This window comes from Nanorana parkeri, unplaced genomic scaffold (genome assembly GCF_000935625.1).
Source record: "Nanorana parkeri isolate BGI_ZX_2015 unplaced genomic scaffold, ASM93562v1 scaffold16, whole genome shotgun sequence".
In the NCBI taxonomy this organism is placed as follows: domain Eukaryota; kingdom Metazoa; phylum Chordata; class Amphibia; order Anura; family Dicroglossidae; genus Nanorana; species Nanorana parkeri.
The window spans coordinates 596208-617173 of record NW_017306284.1 but is presented as its reverse complement, the minus strand read 5'-3'; the positions used below and the strand labels follow the sequence as shown (position 1 = coordinate 617173).

The window sequence follows — 20966 nt, the reverse complement described above, 5'->3', positions numbered from 1 at the left end:
GGGGGGGGGGGGAGGGAGAGAGAAAAAAAAGCACTTAAAAAAAGAAAAGTTCACTCATCCATATTGTTTATGCTTACAAAGTATATTAAAGGACATCTGTCATTAAAATCAGCTGCCTGGTTTATGCATTAAATGCTAATTTTATATTCTTCAGGCTGCTGATGTAAATATTTATTTTATTTTGTTTTAATAATGTATGCTTTTTGTCACATGACATCAACATAAAAACAATATGTCCACAGCTCTCCATCATTACATGTGCATTGCATACCAGCAACTTTGTTTAACACATGGCCCTTGACTAAAGAGACAATATTAATACAAAAGAGAATAATAGTTGACAATAGCAGCCCGACGTTAAATGTCTGAAACAAGATAATAGATCACAGAAAAGCTCTCCTGCTATATAGTGTAAAGAAGAAGTAGGAAGAGCAGAGAAGCTGCAGCTTGTACACACAAACTCATTCCAAGAAATATAGCTCTATGGAAGGCAAAGTGCAGAAAGTCACCTTTTATTCACAGTTAACATTATTTTAAAAAAAGAACAGTCGCTGTAACTGTTCAAGCACTGGAAGTGGTATAGTTTGCTCCAAACCCTATACTAGGTATGCACCGATACTAGTATCGGTGCCGATGCCGAGTATTTGGACGAGTAGCAGTACTCGCCCAAATGCGCCGATGCCTAGCCCAATACTTCCAGTATCAGCAAGCTGGGCAGTGAGTCATTACACGCTGCCTGGCTTCCTGATTGGCCGGGAAGCCGGCTCCATGCTCCCTCATCACTCATGTAATGACTCGCTGCTCGGCTTCATGATTGGTTGGAAAACTAGCATCATTACATGGTGCCCGGCTTCCTGATTGGCCGGGAAGCCGGCTTCATGCTCCCTCATCACCTCGCTAATCAGAAAGCCTGGTGGCGGGTCTTTACACACCGCCCAGCTACCCGGCTAATCAGGAAGCCAGGTGGTGAGTTATTACATGCCGCCTGGCTTCCTTAATGGGACTTCCAGGCTCGATATTGGCGCGTACCGAAAAAAATGTCGGCACTCGTAGTCGATACCGAAAAAACGGTATCGGTGCATCCCTACTCTATACTATATAAATTGTGGGGGTGAAAAAAAAAAGCATATAACATTTTAAATATATACATTATTAAACACATAGGGGTCTATTGATAAACAATTCGTAGTTATTCGCCCTGTAAATCTCTGAACATTCATTTTGTGTGAATAGAGGAAAATAGAAACTGTTCAGCATATTTTCTTTTCAGGCAAAATGTAACATTCAGAAAATACCACCATTACAGCCACTAGATGGAGCTGATGAGCAGAGGAAATAAACACTTCTTTTCAGATGCTCTTCTTGTGGCCATAACATTGTATTACATTCTATTCAACCCCAGGAGGAAATGTACCAATTTGTGTGTTTTTGCCTCTATTCACACAGCACAAACATCCACAGAGATTTGCAGGGCAAATGTCCCTGCAAAATCCCTTATAAACACACAGCATACAGTTATAAAATAATAGAAATTTGTGCTGTACGTTAACAGAACAGAAGTGGGCCCTTGAACACAGGAGAACATGGAGAAGCATTTGTTAAACATAACACCACTGGGTACTATTTTCTAAACGCTGGGCATGCAAGCAGGTCTGAGTGTTCCTGTGCACACTGAAATACGCTATGCCACTAGTATACATCCCAAATAAAAAGAGTCTCCAACAATAATGTACTAAACTGCCAAATGCCCGCAATCTGACAGAACTGGTCTTTTGTCTGCCCTCTTAATTATAAGGGATATAGTTAAAAAAAACACATATAAAAGATAAAAATAATAAATGAAACAAAGATTTCTGGCTGGTAAATTCACTTTTTGTAAATAATCCTTCAATAACTGAATGAAGCTTTCATAAAAGATAGTGCTACTGTATGAAGGGCAACCAGGAGTATACCGTTTCACATTGTTGCCTTTTGGATGAAAACTCTTGTTTACCTGCTTCTAGAGCTGGAAATTAATCAATCCCTTGGCTCACGATGCTGAATTACAGCTGCAATAACAGTAGAACAAGCTTGCAGTGAATTCCACAGGCGCCTTAAACACACATTACAAAACTTTACTTCCCTTCAAAGGTTGTTTACACCCGTTTTACAGTAGATTAGTGTGATATACAGCCAAAAAGAGAAGGACATTGAGCTCCCGTGTATTAGGCGCTACGTTTCATGTGTAAAGCACCTGATCACATCATAATATGATTCTGATATTTGCTGTACTTTGCAAAGTCATCTGTGCAAGGGGAGCATCTGCCTGGTCCAGCCTAAGATTCAGCACCAGTGAAGGTGGACAGGGCTCATGATGTGACAACAATTCATTGTATCTCAGTTACCCAATTATGAAGCACAAAATTAACACAGTTTTTACCAAATGAATGCACTATAGCTGTTATGGGTTTCTGAGTTTTCTTTCAAGGGTTATTAAACCTTCATTTGTTTTTGCATATATCTACTGCTAGCAAGTGTCTCCGTCGCGCACTCCCGTCCGAACATCTGAAAAATTCTTGCGCGGCCGCAAAGGATCTTGGGGCGGGCGCATGCACAGTTCAGATCTTCGGGCGGGAGACGAGGAGACACACAAGGAAAGTCTATGGAGCAGCGTGCACCCACACAGACTCCATGGGACATGAGAGAAGAGGACAGAGGAGTCTGCGCTGGATCGGAGACCGGGACCAGCGCCGCAGGGAAAGCTGAATAGGACTGGAAAGAAGAAGAAGATCGGATTAAGAGACATAATTTAAGGTAAGTCCTTACTTTAGCACTGGGGGGTGGGGGAGGGACTTTAGCCATCTATGTCACTTTAAGCACTTGCAGGCCTAAAACAGGTACAGGGGTTACAAAATGAATGACATTCATGACATTATGTAGTAAGATTTGAAAAAAAAAACACAACATTTTTGCAACTGTACAAATATTGTGATATTTGGCATTTTTGTTCACATTTACCAAGAGCTTAAACTGTAACAAATGTAGGGCTGTATCAGGTCATCGGGTTTAAATGTTGTATTCATGTTTTTCAGGAAATATATCAACTCCATTTTATGGTTTATCATCTTGGTCACAACGTTTCAGTCTAAAGTCTCTCCTATGACAGCAGTGGGAATTGGGGCTGCGCCATGAAAATGGGGATTTCTTACAATGTGTCTGTTTTTTTTTTTACTTTAAAAAGTATTTTCTGTTGCCAAGTAAAAAAAGAAGAAAGCAATGCTGCATTGGTTACATGTAGACAGTCATATATTTGTATGTTGCTTTCTGCCACTTGAGCGTGAAAGTAAAAATAGCATTTTTGTTGTCATTTATCAGCTTTTACTTTGTGCCCTAATGCCAAGAGACTAAAGGCACTGGCTAGAACCAGTACCAGGCGCAATGCACTTGTAGACCACTGACGTCGAGCGAAAGACACCTTGTAAAACTTTGCAGCTTAAAGTGACACTAAACTCAAGAGTTAAAAATGAATAAACGTACCCTAAATATTAGGGGTGGCTACTTTTGTTCCCCATGGTCACTGTGTGTGTTGCAACGTAGCCACTGCTCCACGCTCACTCCTGTGATAGGCTACAATCATAATACAAATTAGTAAATTAAACGTGAAATTTTGGTCCATCACGGGAGTGAATTTGGAGCAGTAGCTACTTTACAACACACAAAAATGATCACTTAAAAGCTTGCTGGACACAAAGTAGCATGATTTTTTTGAGGAAAGATAATGTCAGACTAATCTGAATTCATTTTTCATTATGCCACAAATGTTTTTGGACCAAGGAGGTGCAGTGGACATAGGCTTCATTGCAGCAACGCATCTGATCTGAAGTTCCTCTCATTGTTTCAGTTTTTCCCCAAAGTACAAAAACCTACTGGTATCTTATTTGCATGCATCCAAATTAGCTACTACACAGTATATACTATGCTATTTCTAATGAATACATAACTGCATTAAACAGTGTTTTTTTTATCTGCCTGCATTTCATCCTAAAGCTCCATCCATAGGAGGCTTTAGGCTGCAACTGGGGATTCATGCAGTAAGAACCAATGGATTCTTGTGGCAGGGACCCCAGGTGTGTCTATACGGATGCGGCCGCTGTGCCAGTTAAATTAAATGACAGGCTGACAGCAGCTGCACCTGTGAGTACCTGATTGTACAGAAAACAATTATCGTCCAAGAATAATCATCTATCCCGAACTGTAGGTAATTGATCCATGTACAATTACATGCAGTCGCTGTCAGCCTGTCATTCACATAAACGGCAACAGCAGCCACATCTGTATGTAGCGTTTGATCTTTACATCAGTAGCTCCTGCCCCTCAGATTCCACAGTTCCCCCTTCACATCATAGTTCTACCATCACATCAGGACCTGCAGTTGTGGTAGCATGGCAGAGTGTGGGAAGCAGAGCAGGCCTGGATGAATGCAATCTTCTGTCCTTTTCTCAATGGATCCCACTCTCCCTGTATTACCATAATTTGTTTCCATGGTGCTGGTAGCAAGCCTGCCTGAAACATGGAAAGGCATGACGCTGTCAAACTTTCGAGGCAACCCTGAGGAAGCCAGAAGATACTCCAGGGTGCCAAGGCACACTGGTTAAGATAGGCTGATTTAGAGACATATATACTTTACCATATGCTTAACCATCTTGCCCTGACTGGTATGCTAACTGTAATGTCCTCCATATATTGTAAAGCACTACACAAACTCTTGGCACTATATAAATCCTGAATAATAATAATATTAATAACAACAATATAATACTTTGCCTTGTGTTTAACTTTGTAGCTACCTATTTGAGAATATGACTATGCTATACAACAGCCAGAAACAGCAATATGACCCTGAGATAAGCCAAAGTAATGTAAGGATCTGGGTTAGATGCTTTTGATCAAAACCTGACAAAACTCAAGTACAAACTTATACATTCTTATAAAGTATAAATGCATTCAAATGTGTGCATGTTCCATGGAATGTGCTTTTCTAATGCATTTCATAGCATATTTCTGTAGTTAGAAAAAAAAAAAAGTACACAGAAAACACATACATTTAATAGACTCAAAGCTGATGCCTTCTTTCACTTATGAATAACAAAACAGGCCCGAGTCTCTTTAGAAACATTTTATTTAGATTTGCTAATTAAAATTATGGCCAATAAAAATGAGCGAAAAGAGAGAAACATTTGCATTTCTCTTCTTTAATACCCTAAGGGGGGAAATTAAAAAGTCACACTTTTTAAGATGGATTTGGATAGCGTGAACTTGCGACATTAAGGTACACAAACCCATAAATGCGTCCATCAAATGCCGCCTGCTGGGCACCAATTAGGTTTTATTGTTTCATTCACACGTCTGCTGTTTTGTGCATAATATTTCTGGGTCAATTAACCATCAAATCAAAGGTTTTCAGACACTTTACATTCTCTGCACTGGGCCTCTAAAACACTTGAAATATTTATTTCTTTGGAGCCCCACTTAACCCAATGTACTCCTTGTTTATTCCAGATTAAACAGTCAACCTACATGACTTCTTTTCTCTGGAATGCTTTCATTTCAGGTACACACAACTATATTATTATACTAATACTAGTATTAAAAAGTATGAGTCTTCTAGAATTAATGGTCCTCAATCTTAATAGCTCCTATTTAGTGTCCTGGCACACAACCTCCTGGAATCTGGGGGGTAGCACTGTGGCTACAAGATTTCAGCACTCTAGCCCTGCATCTTGAAAGTCCATGTAAAGACATTATCTACACAAAAGTACTATGTTCTTCTTGGGTTTCTTTTCAATTTTCTTTTAAAGTACAATAAACTATTAGCTGATATTGCATCTGCGTGCACCCAAATAAGCCCTACTGTGTGAGCAGGTGTGTATTGCTGTGGTTGGGATATTACATTTTAAAGATCCCTGTGGAGGCAAAAATTGATGTGAATGGTTGTCTGTTCTGCAGAAAACACTGTGTTAAGTGTCAGCACTATGACAATGAAAACAAAGACACATCAGTTCACTATGCTCTCTCTTTCTTACACTTCCACCTCTTCTATTGTCAAAAGAATCTTCAGACTCACTTCCAGGAGTGTAGAATGTGCCTGTGTCCCTCATCAGGTGCTCTTTTTGCTAACCCCAATTTTAAAAAAGGGCACAGTTTTGGAATAAGAGTGTGTGGTGGGGACGCGGGCATCAGAAACACTTAGAAGTGCATGAAGATTTTTCAGGCATCAGGTGTCCATTCTGACTTCCTTTTGAAAAAATAGCTGCCAAGATGTCCTGCTAATCCAATGAATTTAATTATCCGAGTCATAAACTTAGAACAAATACGCAATCAGGAGATCTGACATTCTGAAAGCCTGGAATGTAGCATTTTCAGAAAGAGGTCAGCCATTGTATATCTCTGGCCACATGGTCCATTTAATGTACCTCCTATCTCAGCGAAAGTTTATCAATGGCATGCTGTCAACAGAATATCTATATCAACAATACACCTCTGTGGCTAACAATACAAAATCACTTTCTTGCAGTAGATGTTGTGCAAGGATGTTGACTGTGCTGTCTGAAACAGAGATAACCACTGGCGTGCACATGTAAAAAATCTGAATGGAATAATATAATGAATTCCAAAATGCCAAGCAATGCAGAGCAATACTGTGCAATTATTGTGTCTTAGTGAGTTATCTTTAAAAGAAAAAGGCAACGTACCTGTAGTTGGGAAGACTTCATTGAGCAGTACTTCATTCAGACCTGAAGACCCAGAACTGTTTGTACTGAAAGACCAACTATGACTGATCAACTCAAGAAGAAGAGTTTGAGCTCTTGTGGCTTGAACGGTCAGACTCGGAAGTTCAAAGATGTATTCTGTGACTGGAACATGGGTGCGCTTTGTCCTGCAGAGGAGAAAAAGATATATGCACATTTGTAAAAAATAATATATATTTACAATGGTTTCTATTGGTTATTTTGTTCTGCCTTCAGACATTTCTGATGCTTGGGGGCTAGTTCACACCAGAACTGCGTGCGTCTGCACAGCTGCAATGTGATGCGTTTGCTGCTTTTTTACAGCGATTGATGCATTTTTTTGCTTAAAATGGGATTTCAGGTGCGTTCCAATGCATTTGCATGCGATTCTGATGCGTTCCGAATCGGACCGGACTGCACTAGTGTGAATAGACCACCAGAAATCCCATAGGAAAGCATTGTGATATATTTTGGCTGCAGCAGCCAAACTGAAGGGACTGCATCACAACTGCCCTTATACTGCAGAGCTATCCATATCTATCCACTCAGCTGGGATGTAAGGAAGAGAGACAACTAAGAGTTGGCCTGGACTGTCCATTGGTATGCCAGATTTTTAATGCAATAATTCTTATCCAGCCACTAGGGATGCACCGATACCGTTTTTTCGGTATCCAGTACTGATATTTATATTTTGGTACTCGCTGATATCGAGTACCAATACCGGTACATCCGCTAGCTTGTAGCAGGCTTCCTGGGCAATCAGAAAGCCGGGCAGCGTGTCATTACCCACCGCCCAACCTTTCGGATTGCCCGGGTAGCCTGCTTCATGCTGTTTGGCTGGCTGGATGCTGATAGCCCGGGCAGCCGACTTACCAGCCAATAAGCACCAAGCAGGCTCGATGTTGATTGGACAGGAAAGCAGCTTCCCAGCCAATCAGCGTGGAGTTGGCTTCCCGGCCAATCAGGAAGTCGGGAGGCGGGTCATTACATGTAGCCCGACTTCCAGATTGGCCAGGAAGCAGGCTCCATGCTGTTTGGCCGGATCTATGCTGATTGGCCAGGAAGCCGGCTCCATGCTGTTTGGCCGGCTGTACGCTGGTTGGACAGGAAGGCGGCTTCCCGTCCAATCAGCATCGAGCTTGCTTCCCGGACAATCATGAACCCGGGAGTCGGGTTATTACTCGCCACCCGGCTTCCAGATTGGCCGGGAAGCCAGCTCCAAGCTGGTTGGCCAGATCGATGCTGATTGGCCAGGAGGAGGCTGCAGGTATGAAGAGCGGACTGAATGGTGCATCTTAATGACAGGTAAAGTAACAGCAAAGTTTGCCCATCCTTTATTTCCGCCTTTACATTGCTATTAGCTACCCATCATAGTGTAGGGCCAACAGAAATGTCCAGCGGAGCGGATTAGAGCCCTTGCCTGTCAGAACATCTGGCATTGCACTGCACCTAATTAACCATGTAATCTTGTCCACTCCCCACCATGACAATGTTTCTATGGGTGACAATGCACATAAGAACGGACAGTTGTACTTGAAGAAAGGGTCAAAAGGAGGAAGTAAATTTCTGTTGAAATTGGAAATCCCTGTTAAACCGTCTTCTCTTTGGGTGAACTCTTAACATACAAGTGTTAAATGCTGCTACTCTGTCCAGCCAGCAACTGCTCTTCAGAGGCGCACTGTGTCCTAATAACAACCTCATCTCCTATTATGTCACAAGTCTGAATTTATCACTCCATCAATAAAAGGCAGACTGAAGGAAGCCTGTGTGTGACCCCATGGTTCAAGTCCCAACACCATCACTTCAATAATTATAACTAAAACGTTTTCTTCACGCTGGAATTCTTGGCATACATTTGTGAAAAGGACTGAATTTCCTCCACAGGGAGAAAAACATCTGTAAACTTCATACTAAGCTATACACCATATCACTTAGATTTACTACAAGGCAGCGGTCAGGAGGAATAAGCATCATTTTCTGGCATTCTGTGCAGATGTCATGCAAAGACACAATACTGAATTTTGTCCAGGCCATCAATAACTCTGACACACTTTTTCTTTTTTTTTAAACAAAAATATGTCCCAAGACTATTATAGAACTGTTTTGACATGAGAGATACCATACCACCCTATAACCTTTTTATGGAGATACCATGCCACCTTAACTGATCTAGGGGTCAAAAACAATAACTATCAAACCAAGATAATATAGGAAGGTAAAGGACATACCAGCTTACTCGAAAAAGAGCGCAATCAAAAAATAACTAAATAGGATCACAAAGTGGAACTACAGCCAAAACTTATTTAAATGTTTTATTAGTAGTGAAAAAGTTGGTAGAATACCATCTCTGGCAGCTTTACTGCTGCCTGTGTCTCTAAAAAACACCAGTCCCAGTAACATGTGTTAAAGGTAGGTGCTCCCCAACAAGGACACAGACCTCAATAAAAACCTGATGGTGGATCAAACCCTTGTACATGGTCAACAACAAAACAAACAAAGGGTTATGAAGAAGGTTGTGGTTGAAATAACAAATCTCAACCTTTAAATTACATTTCAGGGCAAATCCAAGCAGTATGACAATGTTTAGAGGATGCCCATTATGTTAAGAGTGGGATAGGTACCTCCTGCAGTAAGTGTCAATTTTACTCAGATACTAATTAAGACTGCATACAGTTAAAAGGGATGCAGATGATGCTCCTTTTCTTAGTATAACCATGAGATGACTTATGGAGGTGCTAGGAGGCCATTCCACTTAGTTTTAGAAAATACATGTTCAGGCTAACACAGCAATAAAGGCATTAACTTGCCAAATAGCTTGCTAACAAGTTTCCAAAGTATAGAGTATATACACAATGGTATATGTTTATACCAATGGGGTGGTCATGCAGCACTGTGTGGTCTGGTGGCATTTCCCTGATCACGTTTTCGCCACCTGGTGGGGCAGCACTGGTACGTTACATACTTTTTATGATGAACTGAATGCATGCATTCCAGAAATTTAGTTCAATATGATGTTGGATTCATTGCAGGTGAGATAATTTGACACCAGGGTGTATATTGAAGCAGGATGTTTACAGAAGGACGTTTCCACAAAACCAAGTGGTAAGAATCAATTGTTACGTTATGACAGTTCGCAACCACCACATGTTTTCAGATCGGTAGCCAGGACTCATTTAGGGTGATCAGAATTGTGAGTGAGAGGACTAGACACAGCTTGAAGGGTCAGAAGAGATAGCAGAGAAACTAGGTGAGAGAAGATATTAAAGCCTTTGACGGAATGAGTTTGAGCATGTAAAAAACAAATAAAAAATAAAAATCAATAAGTGCAAGGAGGAAGAACACAGGAGAAAAGGTTTCTTTGTTATTAAAAAAAACACTAGCATATTCTTTACAGGACATATCTGGAGATTACGGAGTTATAATATATTCCTTTACAAGCATTTCGTAGAAATCGCACTATAGGCGATAGGTTGGGGAGATCTGAATATAGAGCCCTGGAACCTGCTGCTACATTCTTCGATCCTAAACGATGTGGCTCCTACCTATGTTTGAAGTTTGAGTTCAGTTAAAAAGGTAAGGAATTTATCCATCCGTATACTTGAATGGCTTACGCAATTAACAAAAACTCTATACATGCCAATCAAGTTATGTGATATATACTCTAGTTCGTCCATGAAAAATCAAGAAACTCATTGCACAACATCAGCATACAATTCGCAAAGCGCAAGGATTGTTACCACTGCCTAAACATTTTGCGGAACAGGGTCATGTGGAAATGGATCTGTGATTTAAGGTACTGGACAATGTACCACAGAGTAGATGAAGTGGTGATAGAACTTTGAATCTTATGAATTTAGAGGTTTGGTGGATTGATAAACTACATAGTTTTTTTTTTTACAGGTTCCTCGATAAGCTTTGACAATGCCGATGTAAGATTTACTTTTCTGGGCTATTAAGGGGATGTTGCATTTTGACAGGTGTGGTATGAAGGGCATTAATAAATATATCTGTCTGTGATTGTTTTAACTGAATTTTGGTGGGGCCAGTGTCGATGTAATATGGAATCTGATGAGGTATTTCCTGTTGTGGATACATTTAAACTTCTTGTGATTGCTTTGTCATTTACCATGAACATGACGAAGGACAGGGATGCCCAAAACTGTCTTCACCTGAAAACGCTTATACCCTGGCTGTTATACTGAACCAGTGGCCTCAATGCTTTAAGTAACTGCCTAGAAGAAGCATTTCTGACCTTGCTTACATTTTCTAAACTGCTTGATCCAACTCGGAAAGGCATTCAAGATACAGACCACCACGCATCTGTGTGTGTCCTTATCAGATTTTATGTATTTATTGTTTTAAAGGTTAACAGAAGACGAGATGAAAAAATTCCAGTGCACCAAACTGCTGCAATATTAAAGGAGAACTATGGGGTCAGTGTTTTTCCCCATAGTTCTCCTTAGGGTAACGGGAGGACACAAAATAGTGTCCTCCCGTTACCCTAAGCTCAGTATACCGCAAGCTACAGCTCGCGGTATACTGAGACGCAGCACCTGGAGCGGATCCCGACGTAGATGACGGGATCCGCCCAGCTGCGTGAGTGACAGCTGGCTCTGCCTACCTAGAGGCAGAGCCAGCTGTACCCGCCCCCTCCCCGTCAGAGAGCCGTGACAGGATCGAGAGGTGAGGGAACCCGGTATGTGTTCCCTCACCTCCCGATCTACTGAGCCGACCTGTGACAGTCTCATTGTCACAGGTCGGCTTAGAACTATGAGGTTCTAAGCCGACCTCCTTTAAGGCCTGACACACTTCTCACGGCTCTGTGTATGTTTTTAGTAGAGCGAAGAAAGTAACTTACTTTACAGCTGATCCAAACTACACAAAGGTAATTTGTGGTGTGAAACACTGGCTAGTATATCAAACCAAAAGACCTACTTAAACCAAAAACAAACATTAAATATGCCTCCCAAAAGGTCAATCAACCAAATAGAGATAATTAAAAACTGTAAAAATTTATGAAAATCCAAAATCAAATATTTTCTTATAGAGGATTTAAATAATCTCTGAGGAAATAAAGCAGCGAAGACTTCTGTTTTCTTTTTCTGTTCCTATAAAATAAGCAAAGGCACGTACCACATTAGAAGCCATATCATGTGTGCAGCAAATGCCTTCAATAAAACTTTCATTAATTGGGAATGGCATCATATAAAAGACCAAAAAAGGGTCTGTGGCTTCTTGATGGTTAAATGTAAAGAATACTGTAAAGGAAATCTGTACTTTTAATGATGTGAACTGGCAGCAGACTGTTAATACAAGCACCCACAGGTACTCTGCGCACATCACATTGGTTTGTCATTTGTTCAGGGAGGATTAGTAACTGGGAGGAAGCAGGCCAAGGCAATGACTACAGATTAAGTTTTTATTTCTATAACACAACACTGGGGTTCCAGAGCTTCTGCATGCTATAGAATGTATGAGTAAGAACAGGTACACAAACACTTTAGCACACTGCGTCGTATAATACAATAGAGCTTTACTATTTCCCTTTTTCCCCAAAAACTGATAATTAACTTATCCACCATCACATCTGTGTATATAAACAGGTTTTATAGATGCATCAAAACAATTACGTTTTTTTATGGGTTTCAGGAGTACAGTCTCATAGCCACTCAGGTAACCCTTTTAATTATAACAGCAACATACTAAAGTACGAAAAAAAAAATTGAATGGAGGAAGCACAGTGCTTGCAACCAGGCTGTTAGTTCAACTACACCATGGGTAGGCAAACTCCGGGCACCCAGCTTTGGTGCAACTACAAATTCCATTAGACATTGCAAGACTCGAACAGCCAAAGGCATGGCGGGATTCATAGCTTCACCACAGCTGGAGGGCCGAACTTTGCTTATCCCTGGCCTATACCATATATTAGGTGGGATGCATCCTTGATCTTACAGCCACTAACCCACACCTGTCCATTCCCGTCTATTATCCTTCCCTTCTAAATTACTTTATTTTTCCTTTCTTCTAGTAATTATCCTATCTCTCTCTACTTGTTTTTTTCTCCAATTTTTCTGTCTTCTCCAAGGTTTTCTGTTTATACTCCTGTTCATGTTTTTCATATAATGACCTTTGATCACAATCTTTGTGCACCTATCTATCTGATAAAACTGAACAGCTGGATGGTTTTATGTGCTTGGTACACGAGTATGCTATTTAACTGCCCTTTGTCAGTCTAGATCTCTTATGTGACATTTCATGCGGATGGAACCTACAGGTTGGCTCATGCTTAATTTATTCCTTGTACCATATGTGCCAAATATATTACAGTACAAGCACACCGTAGCACTGCCCTAACATGGCATGGGGCTTAAAAAAAATTGAAAAAGGGACCTTTTTATTATAATTTTAGAATTAGATTTTAATTACACTTCTTTTCCTAGCAAGTGCTGGGGAAATATATATTTTGTATCGGGCACCTGCAGTTTTCTTACACTTGCCAATTTATAAAAGCAGTCCCGCATTTTAAAGTTTTGTACATAAAAATTTATTTATCACTGCCAATATAAATTAAATTTTAAAAGACTGAATTTAGTAGTATATATGATAATCTGGACTTCATAATGCACTTTATAATGCATCATATGGACTTTATAATGCAATTCTGAGTAATAAGCATAATTAAAATGCTAAATTGAATGTATATATATTAGGAAATGAACACAACAGCACTATGCACGATTGGCTTAAATTTACTATCATAGCAGCAATATGTTCTTGGTGCGAACTATAAAATGTTAGCAGCTATAATTTTACTGACAGGAGCCCAAATATAATAACCTGCCAGCCAACACTGAAAAAAATCTAATTTTTAAACAGGCTGGAAAATCTGTTGCTGATAATGATAGCTTTAGAGGTTTAGAAGTACTTATTCTGCCGATCCTCACTTTGAAAGCGATGCTTGATTCATATATGGATCAGGGGCTGAATGGTCGCCCCCTAAACTGTGAGCTGGTCCAGGCAGGCTTCTGATCCCTATTGTGTAAGGTAATTTTTGTACATTTCAAAAACGTTTTGTATAGTTTGTAGTCATTGCTATACCACTTTATACCTTCAATTCACACGGTATTGCTAGGGAGGATGGCTCTGTATTGGTGAAGAATAATGATTATGTCATTACACTTTGTCTGTGAGAGCACAATACATTTCTAACCTGTTCTGTGAGCTACACAGAACAGGTTAGAAAACAATCAATTTGAAGAATTTCCACAGGGAAAAATAAACTGTCATGTAACTAGCTGAACAGGAATCTCATTAAAGTAAGGCTTGGACTAGCTCCAGAGTCTTCTCAGGAAAGGAAGGATAACAGCAGCAGTGAGCAGCTGAAGGGATCTAAAATGGTTTGTATAAAGTTGTTAAATCTTCTTTAATAAAAGGATTAAAAACAAAGATATCCTTATTAGTTAACAACATTCCTTTAATTTAATGATTTATATGACTTATAGTTGTAGAATTTAGAAGGCAGGGAAACAAGTATACTGAATGGGAAGCACATTGGCGTAGTGGTTAACACTTCTGCCTTGCAGAACTGGGGGTCCTCTGTTCGAATCCCAGCCAGGTCACTATCTACAAGGAGTTTGCATGTTCTCCCTGTGCTTGTGTGGGTTTCCCCGGGTACTCCGGTTTCCTCCCACACTCCAAAGACATGCTGGTAGGTTAATTGGCTCCTGTCTAAGTTGACCCTCTATGTATGCATGTGAGATAGGGACCTTAGTTTGTAAGCTCCTTGAGGATAGGGACTGATGTGAATGTGCAACTATGTAAAGTGCTGCGTAAATTGTCGGCGCTATATAAATACCTGTAATAAATAATAAATTAAAGAGACCTTAAAATGCCCACACATCTTTAGATTTCTCTCATTAAGCCTGGTTCCGCAAACCAAGCTAAACAGTGTAGAGGAAGGAATCTTCCCTGCCAGGTACTGTATTCAGCAGCCAGTGGTTCTCACATCTTTCATAATAGGAGACTACTGCAGGCCACATTGTATATCCATACAGAGCTACAGGACACGGGGCCAGTTCTCTGCATTTTTGGTCCACTGATTTGGTAAGCTCTACCAAATTATTTAGTTCAGTGACAAATTACACTTTTGTGTTTCATTGCAGACATTAATGCATGTTACAACATGAATGTTGAACATTGAACGTTGTGGTACCATTCGCTTTGAACAACTCCACAATGCACCTTTGACACATGTATTATAATGAGAAAATGATATAGGTTCAAAAGGATACATTTTAATGTGCACCTAGCATGAAAGTGGAGACTTGAAGGGACTTTATATGTCAGCATTAACAAATTAAATTGGCAAGTAAAAAGTGCCTCTTCATGAACATGAATTGAAAAAAAAAACTAACATGCTATAGAAGTTGTTGGAGACTAGGAACATGCTTCAGGAGACAGCCATAGACTGAAGACACATTACATGAGGCTGCAAGATGTCACTGCTGTTATACTCCCTTTAGAAATACTTCCACATTTGTGCCCCCCACAGTCCCTTAAAAATACACTTGTGCCACAGCAAGAGCTATTATGAAAGATCACATGAAAAGCCCGTCTGCAGGGGCTTTTAGGGCCACACAAAAAGTGCCAACGGGCCACAGGTTGGGCACCAGGGATCTAGAACCTAGGCACATGGTTTCATATTACCCAAATCATTTTTTTGATGATTGTAAGTCATTAAAGACTGCAGCCTACTGCTTATCTGTCAAACAAACTCCTCTTAGTAGACCTGCAGGAAGATAGTAGGGCCAAATCTCCACAGTCTATATGTGAATGCAAACTGTTATAACACCATGTTTTCCATTATCACATATTATCAGTTAACATTTCTACAATGCTCTACCTCTTCCTTTAATCCCACTGCCCCTTTCATTTATTTCAGCCACATCCTTTTTGCAAGAAATCTTCCCAAGACTTCCTGCTCTCCGGCTCCCTCATCAACTCCTCCCATGCTCGCCTTCAGGACTTCCCTAGAGTAATTTTCTGGAACTCCTTAACCCAACCTAGCCATCTATCTGCTCTGTCTGTCTTTAGGCGATCCCTAAAGACTAATCTCTTCAGGAAAGCCTATCCCGCCTCAACCTAACCACTGACCTATCACTTTCTCAAACAACTGATCACTACACAGCTACCAGCTCTTGTGTCACTTGCCCCTCCCTTTTTAAAATGAAAGCTCCCATGGGCCGGGCCCTTTTTACCATCTTGTCTTGATTTGCATTGTAACTGTAATGTACTAATTTTGTAAAGTGCTGCACAAACTGTTGGCGTTATATAAATCCTGTATAATAATAATAATAATATTAGTATTAAAGTAAATGTGGACCCTAACGTAACGAGATTTAAATGTTTGTATCATTTTAAAAAATGTCCTTTTTAAATGAAACATTTGCTTTGGCCTTTTTCTGTCATTTGTTGCATCTGCTGCTGATCCCTTGCAGATTCCTTACAGACAAATACAAGAGCATTTCTTAGGGCAGGCTTCCTGATGGAGACAGCAGTAAACCATTCCTGGGTAATGTGCACACAAATGACTACTTTAAGTCTCCATCAGACGGAGTGTCAGGGTGACATTGCAGGTGGCCGAAAAAAGAGCTTCAAGGCAGGATTACAAGGTATAATTTATTAATTGGTCAAATTATGTTTTTGTTATCTTTTATTTAAATAATTCATTAAAGTACCAATACTTTAGGTATATCTAAAACCAAAACAATTCTTCTGGATAAAGTAGAGGATTAGAACCTCGTCAGGATTTTATTGCTGTGTCAGAGTTAGGGAGATTAGTCCAGGTGACCACTGTCTTCGGGGCTGAAAGAGGTAAAATCCTAAAACTGTTGAGCTAGGCATATCTTTAAATGGGCACAATAGTTCACGTGGTAACTATCTATCCAAGGCCCCATTCACACCAGGGCGGCTGTGGATCAGCGCGGCTTCCGTGCTGATTTTAAAAGGGCTGTTTTGGGAGTTTTTAATTGCGTTTCAGTGCTGAAAGGCCATTAAAACAAGCCCAAAACCGCACTCAACACCGCAGTTCCATTGAAAGCTGTATGCAAACTGCACTGATCAGCACGGCAAAAAAGGGTCAAGTAGTCGGTCCCATAGCAATGTATGGGATTGTTCATGTCACGGTTGAACCTCTCTGGTGTGAACGGGGCCTAAGAGGGCTTTTCCCCACCTTGGAGAGATGTCCCCTCACTTTCTGTTGTGTCTATAGGACAGTGAAGGGAAATGTCCCCAAAGGGGCAGACTGCCAAAAACCCCAAAGGGTTTTAACTATTCCCTACTACATCCAAAATGAGGTTGAATAAAGTATAAATAAATATAATAAATATAAGTCCTTCAAGTCCAACCTATTGCGTGTATGCATTTATGGTTGTGCTGGTGTGTGCGTGTGTATGAGTCCATGTGTGATTTTGCTCTTAAGAGTACCTGTACCCCTGTATGTTTTGGTCTCCAAGGAATTCGTCCAAGAGTTTCTTGAATGATTCCACACTCTCAGCTGAAATCACTGCCTGTGGCAGTGAGTTCCAGACCCTAACCGTTCTAACTGAAGAACCCCTTGTGCTGAAATTTTTTCTTCACCAATTTTAGGTGGTGGCCTCTAGTCTTTGTTATGGGGTTAACCGTACCTTCAGTATTTAATTCTTTAAATAAATTACACTACTTTAAAGTGGAACTATGGCCAAAATAAAAAATGTACATGTATGATGCAGTCTGCAAACAAATTTAATACAGCAGTGTTCATTTTTCTGAGCCTCACAGTAACATGTTTTTATTACCTGTTGATCCTGCCAGTAGATTATTTTATTTTTACATTATATTATTTTACCACTTTCTGAAACCGGACAAGCTGTACAGAAATATTTGCAGCTATAGCAAGTGCCAAACTCAGCTGCTAAATGGTCCACCAGGGGGCAATGACTGCAGCATATTGGATTAGAGTACACCTGCCTGTAGTTCAAACAGGAGGGTTACTGCCTTCTGCAACGCTGAGAGCTGCTGGTCACCCTATTACCCAGCTATTCTCCCCCTATTGTAGCTCCCCTGCAGTTATAACTGGCAATTACCAACTGTCAAAATAACAGCCAGGACTTAATATACATCACATTGCAGGAGCAGGCTGTGAACTATCAAACAGCTAGTCTGCAATTGATATTGCGTAATACAGTATAACAATGTATTGTTACATTGCATTTACCATTTCATTCCTATGTTGATCAAAGATGTGACCTTCGATCTGCATAAGAAACTTTAAAAGTTAAAAAACAATAAACACAATTTATTTCCATTTAAGATTATTTTAACCATAAACAGCCCATATTAACTAATTTCTCCACTTAGCCATCATGCTTCTGCTGCTTTATTTTTTTTTTGATTATATATTTGTACTTTATTTTTATTTCATATACTTAAATTTGTATTTTGCTTTCATTAATTTGGTTTGTTTTCATTTGCAAATAATTTTGCCATGCTTTGTACCAGAATCATCATTTTTAATATACCTTTAAATAGGACAAATTGGAGCCTATAATGTATACTTTTTATTCACAGTAAAAACTGCTTTTTTTTTTAAATAACTTTTTTAAATCTAAAGGTTACATAAAAATAAGTATTTTTGCAGTATTGTTTTGCAAAAATAAAGTACAATTTGTCCCCAGAAAACAAAGTATTACTTTGTTATTTTAAGTAATGGCAACATTATTACAAAAAAAAAACAGGCCATTTGTAGAAATGTAAAAAAAAAAATTCTGGGCCATAAGGGGTATATCAGGTACGAGAACTTAAGTGGTTAAAGAAAGCTTCAGAGAGCAGAAGCTGGCAGGATCAACAGGTATTTATTAATAAGGCAAGTGGGTGGTATTTGCCATTTCACCGAGAAGCTAAAAAACTGCTTTGTAAAATCTGGCAGTCTGCAATAACCTACATTTCTGGACATTACTAATACTTCCTTTCAAAGCACTGTGGGCAAAAATCATGAATCTGAGATTGAGTATTAACTTGCTATAACTTTTAACAGTCACATTAATCTTGTGTAGACAGATTGCTCCGTCTCATGCAGGACCCCTACAACAGGAAATTCTTAAAGCTGCAGAAAAACTGGCCACAAAATGGATTAGAAGACTGTGAAAATGGGAATACATTGCAGACATTACTCAGGTCTACTTGAAGACAGACAGTTACATCAAAGTGTGTGTCGGAAGGCAGCCTGCAAAGCTTAAGATTTACCAATTTTCTGTGAGTCTGGATAGAGATATCACCTCACCTGTTTCTTGTTCAGCTTTACAGTCTACACAGCTTATATTTTACCCACTTTGCTAAATTCAAATGCAAGTATAAGAGGTGAACTATGAATATGCAGGCCTGCATGAAACACGGAGTATCCTTGGCTGTGTGCTACATGTAAGTGTTGCTTGTGTTTGTTGAGCAATGTAGGGATGAACAGTAAAGTGTTGGCAAGAGCGTCAGAAAAGCTTGCTCCGATGTTTCAGGAAGAATCCTTCCCTTTTCAGAGCAGAAAATGTAAAAATGCTTTCGCTATGTTTTATGCCAACTTGTAGAAAAGTCAGAGAAAACCGTCCCATCTGGTCCAGGAGTGTGGTGATTAGTGAATAGTCCTTCAGTTTCTAATGACAGATCTACCCGATTTAACATGGGTGACCCTAAAAGTAATATTAAACATTTTTTTTCAATAATGAATCCAGAATTAACAAATATACATTACCAAGTACAGCATGCTATCTTTTTGGCCAAGCAATTACAGTAATTATATTTCCTGGCAGTTGGATTATTATATTATTATTACCGTATATACTCGAGTATAAGCCGTCCCGAATATAAGTAAAAAAATTGGCTGAAAATCTCGGCTTATACTCGAGTATATATGGTATACAAGATTTATATGGTACCAACAGTTTGCAGAAATGTCTTCCCTTTACAATATAGGGAAGACATTGCTGCCAGTCATGGACAAAGCACATATTCACTTTGATAAGTGTCATTCGTTTCTCTGAGCAAAGCAGGCTTTTACAGGTTTGGCTATCCACTATGATGGCCAAATCTTGCCAATACAAACAGAGAGCGTCTGATAAACCTTCATATCATGAAAGAGATCATGTTTGTAGCTGTATAAGAGCTGCATACACACCCCCTTGTGGTCTTCAAACAATGGCATCTTCCATCTGGCTATTTCCACACTTGAGGATTTGGTGGTGGTTTAGTGGAGGTGATTTAGAAATTCATGGAGGACAGTGGCGTAGTAGATAGCACTTCTGCCTTGCATCACTGGGGGTTTCTGGTTTGAATAGCGGCCAGGTCACTATCTGCAAGGAGTTTGTATGTTCTCCCTGTGCTGGTGTGGGTTTCCTCCGGGTACTCCGGGTTTCCACCCACACTCTAAAGACATGCTGGTAGGTTAATTGTCTGCTGTCTAAATTGGCCGTGTATGCATGTGGGATAGGGACCTTAGATTGTAAGCTCCTTGAGGACAGGGACTGTTGTGAATGTGCAAGCTGCATTGTCAGTGCTATATAAATACCCGTCTTAAATAAGTAAATACTTGGCCAACGGCATTACCATGTATGTGCAAATTTACTACTTTTACTACACCACTCCTACACAGAACACAAAGCAGGGGAAAACCAGTTGCTCAGTGGCTGGAGCTTGTTCTCACTCCCACGTTAGCTGCCGTCAAAACAATTGAAACATCCGGCCACAGACCATGTGTTGCTGGAAAGTTATTTTTATTAAAGATCCTAGTTACAGAAAGTCCCGCCTCAGGTCCACCACACTAATGTGTTTCACTCAATCCTGGGCTCAATTGTAGAGACTCTACATAAATCAGATCTATATGATTAGGCCTAGAATTAAGTGAAATGTGTTAGAGGGGCGGACCTGAGGTGGGACTTTGTGTAACTTTAATAAAAATAACTTTCCAGCAATACATGGAGTGCGGCCGGATGTTTTATTGGTTTGACAGAGCACCTCGATTTTAGGTTAAAGCACCCAAAAAAACATCCCCTCCAATAGTCACCCTATACACACATACTTGCTTGACATGCGCAGACAAAGTTATGACCAGTAATGCACTTTCACCACTATACTAAATCAAGGGAACATAGCAACTGATACAAAAAAAAAAAAAAA

General features: G+C 40.0%; 1 protein-coding gene across 5 annotated transcripts in view; it reads right to left on the bottom strand.

The window, feature by feature from the left end:
• The window catches only part of VPS13B (vacuolar protein sorting 13 homolog B), a 761266-nt gene that overhangs the window by 609512 nt on the left and 130788 nt on the right, over positions 1–20966 (bottom strand). For all 5 annotated transcript variants that reach the window (XM_018559352.1, XM_018559343.1, XM_018559336.1 and 2 more), the window contains exon 16: positions 6732–6916. In XM_018559352.1, the coding sequence (XP_018414854.1) occupies positions 6732–6916 (185 nt within the window). The remainder of the gene's footprint in view (positions 1–6731; positions 6917–20966) is intronic.